This window comes from Podarcis gaigeae (genome assembly GCF_964106915.1).
Source record: "Podarcis gaigeae genome assembly, chromosome: 6".
Lineage (NCBI taxonomy): Eukaryota > Metazoa > Chordata > Lepidosauria > Squamata > Lacertidae > Podarcis > Podarcis gaigeae.
In genome coordinates this window covers 31,726,499-31,733,993 of record NC_139682.1, presented here as the reverse complement: position 1 = coordinate 31,733,993, position 7,495 = coordinate 31,726,499, and the positions used below count along the sequence as shown (strand labels likewise).

Sequence of the window (7,495 nt, the reverse complement as noted above, 5' to 3'; positions counted from 1 at the left end):
TTTAAAACATTTAAAGTTTTTCAGAATTATGTAATTGCTAATCATTTGGCAGTATCAATGTGAGAATACAGCATCCTTATAAAACAAAATGTGATTTTCATCCCACCATATGTGAAACAAATTTATTTTAAATGCAGAAATATGTTGTGCTTTGTTTTAAAGGTGCCTCGGGCTGGCAAAATTAAAGCTACTTCACTTAAAACCAGCAAGAAAATATGCTCATAATCAGAATGTCAATCTTTGCACATTTGGGTGTTATCACATAAAAATGGACATTTTCCTGTTATGGACAAACTGTTCTGTCGTAATAACTGCAGAGTAAGTCAGAAACAGATATTTAAAGCACAGCTAGTTGAAGCATTTTATTAGTTATTAATTATGGAAAAACGATCAAATTAAGTTATAAATAGAGATTTTAGAGTGGAAGGCATGTAATGAAGAAGATTGTTAGGGGTTTTGTCAGAGAAACAAAATGGAGTGACTATGTTGAGTGTACTGTGTACCCTGAAACAAAATAATGAGTACCCAAGCGAAGAACGTCCAGATCCTTAGCGAATTGCAAAGGGGGCTCCTTTTTCCTCAGTCCCATTTTGTCAGCAAACAGGAGTCCAAATGGACTCCTGGAACACTGGATCGATCCCACCAAAACAATGAAAGCCTACCATGGGGCCTGAAGGCCTAACCTCGTAGGGAGAACACGGTCCGGTCCCTCTTTCCAAAACAGACACATTCCCTTTGGGGGAGGGGGAAAGAAACCCAGCTGAACCAGTCCCGGCTGCAATACTTTCTCTGCTCCTGCTGCAGCCCCATTACTTTTCACGCATATGGGCCCCATGGGCGTAGCCAAGACGGGCCCTATACTCGGCCGTCCCAGAAGAGGCCTTTCTGCAAAGAGCAGCGAGCACGCCCGCACGCAGGCAATCCGTGTTTTGCGCAAGCTCTTTCGGACGAGAGAGTTGGGCGTCCGCGAGCCAACCCGAACAAAGGGGTGCGGTGGAGAAAAGGGGCTGGCACCCCATGTGGCGTGGGGGAGCGGGCGGGCGGGTCCCTCAGGAGGCACTTTCCATAGGGCCGGGCCTCCTCCTCCTCGGGACTTTTTTTCTCCCCCTCCCCCCCGCCCTCGCTTTGGCGGAGGCACACGGGCCGTTCCAGCGGCGCTCGGCGACGCTTTGGCTGTTGGGGGATTGTTCGGAACGGCTGCCTGACTCGGCGCTGCCCGTCCTGCCGGCGACCCAGGGCTGACCATGGCCGAGTTCCTGCCGCCGCCCGAGTGCCCCGTCTTCGAGCCCAGCTGGGAGGAGTTCGCCGACCCCTTCGCCTTCATCCACAAGATCCGGCCCATCGCCGAGCAGACCGGGATCTGCAAGGTGCGGCCGCCGCCGGTGAGTGAGCCTGGGCGACCGACCTGTGCGCCGGCTTCACACCCCCCCAGCAGCGACGCCGCGGACGGCCGAGCAGGAACCTGGGGGGGGGGGGCTTGCGTGCAGAGAGTCTGGGGGCAACAACAACATCTCTTCCCCCTTCGAGCCTTTTGCCCCCCCCCCCGCCGTCCAAGTTCCTAAAAACTCCCGGTCCCAAGACCCCTGCATTGGGGGGGGGGCAGGTATCATTTTACACATCCACACTCAGTAAACTTGTACATTTTCCGTCGCCCCCCCCCTTTAATCTTTAGCGCGTCTCGGGGGGCTTCCATTCGCCCCCCCTGCACGCCTTCATGGGGGGAAAGAGCCCCCCACTTACACCCATTGACCCTTGAATGATGGGTAAGCGTTGGGTTTCTGGACGAGCTCTGAGAGAGTCCTCAAAGGCGTCCTTGTCCCCATATGGACTCGCTTTGGAGGCCGGGCTGGCGTTTACCCCACAGAAACGGGGTCATGGGTTGGAGTGCAGAATGGCCCTCTTGTGTCGCTTCAGCCCAGCGGACTTTGGAGGTTTGGCTCCCCGAGGGAGACCCACTCTAATATGGCTGCCAGTGAGCTTTCTGCCTCTCTCTCTCTCTCTCGCCTCCCTCCCTCCTTTCCTCTCCCCCTCTCTCACCCCCATGGCTCTTCTCTCACTTTGGCCCCTGGCTCACTTTCCACTCGGGGAACTCCCTTCCCGCGGCTCCCCCATCTCCTCTTCCTCCACGACCCAAATAAAGTTGCCTTGTGTGTCTTATCCCGCGGGTTGGGGAAAAGAAAGCAAGAAACGCACACCGTTCACACAATGAGGCACGTTTCTTCAGCTGCTAGTTTTCCAAATCAAACGGGGAAGTTGGTCCCGAAGTGCTTCCTTTGGGATGACTCGTGCTAGGGAAGCTCCCGTGGCAAAAGCCTCTCAAGACCCAGTTGAGGCTTTTGTTTCTCTGCACAGGATCATATTAGCAGCTAGTTAAGTAATAAGAGTGTAGCTTTTAGAATGAGTGAGGAAGGGGGAGGTGGAAGAAACTTTATTAAGGCTCAAAACCTGCCTTGCAAGCCCACTTTTAATTTGAGGGAACAAGTTTTACCTCATAGGCAACTACAGTGAAGAAAGAACACATTATTTATTTATTTTCTAAAGACTTAATGCAGCAGAAGTAGTTGATTTTTTTTATGGCTAGAAAGAGGCAGCCATTGTCACCGTTTTACCTTTTTATAGTAGGGTATTTTGAAGCTAAATAAGTGTTTGCTCCACATGGTTGTCTAACAAAGTTTAAGCATTGTCAAATTCTTGGGGACTGGGCTACTAATATCAAGAGAAATACTTTATAGCAGTCACTGTGTTAAAACCTGAGACAGCTGCTTGGGTGTTGCCCTCCATGTTGGCATTGTGGTTGAGCTAGGACTGTGGATTTTCTTATTTCCATGTTTTCTGTACCCACAAAAAGCTTTTCTGTGGCCACTTCAGTTCCATCTGGGTTAATGTTAATACTGGCACCCATATTTTAAAGTTGGGAATATATAAATAGAAGCCATTGAGTTTTCAGAAATATTTTCTTTCAGAATCCTAGGCAGACATGGCCACCATTTTAGAGTGCGATACATAGTGGGAAGGGTGATAAGTCTTCATCATTACCAGTATAAACAGACACTACAGAGGGCTATAGAAGGGGTGATTTTGAGCCACTAACTCAATTCAGTTTTTAAAAAATTGTTTCTCAGTATAATTTGCTTCAGCTTTATTACCCCAGTTATTTGCACTTCCTTTTTAAAAAAGGTAAACTGTGATTGAGGAAGGATTTGAAGAAACAAAGATTTGTTTGTTACAAGGGGTATACACTACTTTCACTAAAAATAAGGCAATCTTCATTTAGGGAGGTAAATATGGTATTGGTAAATATGGATTCAAACAACTTACATTCTAGTTAAAATACTTGAAATGTTAATTTGGAGCTTAGTATAAATGAGATATATTGATGAACTTGAGTTCTGCAATGAAACTTGAATTTTATTCGTTCTCTGTATCCAGTTACATTTCAGTATGACTTTCAGTCCTAACTGGAAAACATAACTGAAGATTGACCCTTGACTGAAGAAAGTAGCTTGTAGGAACTTTTCTTATTCTACTAGGTGAAATCTTGTCAACCTTTGTTCCTGTTAAATTCCATTTATTTCAGTAAGGTTTGTGTGCAAAGAGTGATTGGTGGGTGGAACTCACATATACACTTAAGTAGGGCAGCCTTTTGATTTGAAAGTAACTCCATTTAATATATGATCTTTTAAAGTTTCTCTTCAGTTTCATTTTTATGTTTTAATTGTACATGTGTATGCATTAAAAAGTCTGTGGCTGAACAAGATAAAAACTGCACCTAAGATTGTGTATCATACCTACCTACATGACATCCATTTTAAATCCCTGTGTTTGTAAAATTATTGTTGGTGGTTGGTTGTGGTTTTAGCGCCTTTGAATAGGGTGGAGGTAAAGTGTGTGTGTGTTATGTATGTTGTTAATGCTGAGATGGCCTGGCTTGATTGTTTGGTCCCAGTGGTCCTACCAATCAAGATTTACTTTTTAGGAAAATAAGTCATGAGACATGCATTTCACAGAAATTACTTCAGGCTTAGGTACATTCTGGAAAGGTAAAGTATTGCCAGGCTGCCCTTTGAGGTGATTTTTTAAGGAAGCACATACCACAGGCCTTTTATCATATGAAAGCATTGTGTCCCGTACGTTTGGTGACACCATATTTATAAAAGGGCCTGCTCATCCCTGAGTGGGTCAGAGCGCACAAAATATTGATGGCCCATGGATTAGTATCTAGACTATAATATGACCCTCAAGGACACAAGTTGGCCATCTCTGTTCCAAAGGATTCATTGCTGGATGTTTGCCTGTTTTTGTTTTTTGTTTTTTTGTCACTTAATTTTGGCAGCACTTGGTAGCAAATAATTGTTTATAGGAGCCTGCTTTCTTGCTTTCAGCTCTACAGAGACAAAATGACATCCCTTTTGTTTCTGTTGCCTTGCTGAAGAGCTTTTTAAAAAAGGGGGGGGGGAGGAGCAATGAGAATTGTATGTATGTAATAATCCCTCCAACACATAACACTAATGCTTTGTTCTGACTCAAGATGCAGTCTGCTGCCATTTTGAATGAGGTACACTCTACCACCATGTTATTTGAGTGTGTTTCTTTTAAACTTGTTACTCCAACTTTTGTTGGTTATATGAGCAGACAAATATTTTTAAAAGAGGGACATTTGTGAGAATTGTATGTTTTCAAATGAAGGTGTTGAATAATGAAGCACACAAATAATGATGTACAAGACAAAATGCCCATGGAATTTAATGTCGCCAAATAATGCTACTCAATGCTACCTCATATTGGTGTATTTGATGTGAAATTAAACTCTGGACCGTAGGTTCCATCTGCTTTTAAACTGAAGATTTTTTTGCACTGGTCTCAGAATACTTAATATTATAGGCTGCAGTCCAGCACACAGCCTGATTGTGTGCTTAGGCATGCCTAAGACCATGGATTTCAAAGGGTTTAGATGCTCCTAACTCTGATCAGGGTGATTGTTACGGATAATTGAGTCTCACTGAAATTAGTGCAACTTGTGTACTGAATTAAATCTACAGACGTAAAATCCTGTACACCAAGGAGGGAGGGAGGGAGGGATAAAGGAAGCCCAAAAAGATAAAATGGGGTGGTAACCTTTATATTTTTAAAAAAGAAAAGAAATGTCCACACCATAAATTACCAGTCCAAAATGCCACCCAAAGGATAGTGGGTTTTGTGGACACCATCTGCTAAATGCCTACTTGTTGTAGAGATGCTGTAAAGTTAAGTGGGATGGATGATTGTTTCTCTGGAGCTCTATCCAGAAGGCAGATGATTCTTCACTCCCAGGCCTTCCCTGGAAAAGGTGCTGTAGCAAGCGATGTTCTGAAAATTAAAGCTTGTTCCCAGATGTAATTGTGTTGATGGTAAAATGACTTCCAGATCTCCAAATGTTTCTTTCCATCTGCACCAGAACTATAAAGGCAATGTTGATAATGTAACTGAAAACCTCCTTTCTGGACTAAGAATTCGTTTTCCTAATAGCCCAACCAGAACTCATCAAAGGGGAATGTTTGGATTCAAATAATGTTCATTTCATAGAAAAAAAGAGTTAAAATGGCTTAAATGTTCACATTTCAGCATTTGACATTGCCTTCTTGGTGGCGGCACTGAAGTAGGTTGTTGTTACTTGAATGAGCTGGCACAAGCCTTGGATCAGACCCAGGTTTTGAGCCTAACTTATTAATAAACCACCATTTACCAAGTTTGTAAACCAACAAACCACAATTTGTTTCTAACCAGGATATAGAAGCTTTACATCTTTCTTTTTTGTATGAAGGGGAAAGGAAGTGCACATACCTAAGATTTGTTTGAGTTTGTTCATGTAACAACACACTGTGGTTTTTTATTACCCCTGATGAAGCCCTTACTCTGAACATAAAGAATATGCATCTTGCTTCCAATTTTATTTATTATCAAGTGATCCTTTGATGTCAACAACTTTTATTTAGTTGGGATAGCAGAATTACTCTCAACATCACATGCCTTATTCCTTCCAGTTGTAGAAGACTTAATATACATACCTTCATAAAAAGGTGAAACTTAGTCTGTTTCTTAGGCATTTTGCTTCCTGAAATGAGGTTATGATAGTATTGTTTACTATTCTGTATGAAGTGTCATATCTATAGCAACATGGAGTACAGTCTTCTAGCATTACCATAAGACGATAGCTTTCAATCAAGCTTGTGACCTCTTGACTGTATTTGCCTGGCAAAGACATTGTACCTTTGACAGCAAAAAAGGAATTCAACAGGTGCTTCTCCTGGAATGGAGTTAGGAGGTCATGCATATTAGATTTTTGCTGTCAAAAGGGCATGATCTTTGCCAAGAAAAACACTTTCACCAGACCTAAACTTGCCAAAGCTTGGCACACTGGTACTTTGATTAAGTTCTAGCAGTTCCCTGTGTCTATACATTCAGGTGGTATAAATGTTAACTTCAAAATGTATGCCTTTCAAAATATGAACATTTGGAAAATCTGAAGCGGGGACCTACCTGCTGATGATGGACATTACCTTAAATCTAATCTGTATCTTAGTTTTCATATTCTACTGTTGGGATGGCACAATCAGATGAAAAACCTGTAATTCTGGAATAGTTTTCAACACTTTCCTTGTGCATGCTATTGGTCTCAAGAGTACACTCTTATTTTTGGGAGGTCCAACAAAGGGATGTGGGAACCAACTCTACATTGCATGACTTAAAATTGGGGCTGTGCAATTTTTCAAATGATAGCTTCTGTTTCTCTAAGAAAATTTGTAACATGGTCCTTTTAAGTTTTCTTTTCAAGCCATTGTTAGTAAAGGATCACCAGTTGCATTACAGTTCATTTGCTAACTGCCACTTCTCTGAACTTGCTTCTTAGTAGTCTCAATTTGGTTGACTGGTTGTGAAAATCTGCAGTTCTTGGTGAAGGAGGTTTTTCCCAATTGCTTTCTTGCCCTTGGAAAGTCCTCATAAACCCGACATCCTATCTGAAGAAATCCCAGCCAGCCTCTACCTTCAGGTTATATCCCCAATCTTGGTCTAACTATAAAAAAAACTTTTAGGAGTTTGGTCTAGGGCTTGATCAGTGATGCCTTATTGAACATCAGTCCTCCCCTCTTTCTCAGAGACCTAGAAGTGAATTTTACAGAGACTATACCTTACATGTCTGATTTATATTAATGTAATTTAATATTGCAATTTCATTCCCAAGAGAAACTTCAGCTGGTAATACACAAGTCTTGCTAAAAGGGCATACATAGATCAAAGTGATTTCTTGTGCAAAACCTGTGCATTATTATCACATCCCTGTAGAAACATGTAGAAACCAATCTGGTTATTTGTATGAACTGTGGCATGCTGAGGCATGCCTAATGTGTTATGAACCAGACAGAGACAAGTGAATGTACCTAAGGCAGTGAACACAGCCTGGATTTGGTATACTGCACAAACTAAGAAGCTTGGTGAACATACACACCTTAAAACAACC

The 7,495-nt window shown here is 42.6% G+C and overlaps 1 protein-coding gene across 2 annotated transcripts in view; it reads left to right on the top strand.

The window, feature by feature from the left end:
- Positions 1-855: 855 nt before the first annotated feature.
- The window catches only part of KDM5B (lysine demethylase 5B), a 50,428-nt gene continuing 43,788 nt past the window's right edge, over positions 856-7,495 (top strand). The window contains exon 1 of one of the 2 annotated variants that reach the window (XM_083746448.1): positions 856-1,382. In XM_083746448.1, the coding sequence (XP_083602574.1) occupies positions 1,245-1,382 (138 nt within the window). In that variant the 5' untranslated portion in view covers positions 856-1,244. The remainder of the gene's footprint in view (positions 1,383-7,495) is intronic. The other variant, XM_083746449.1, reaches the window with a different exon arrangement.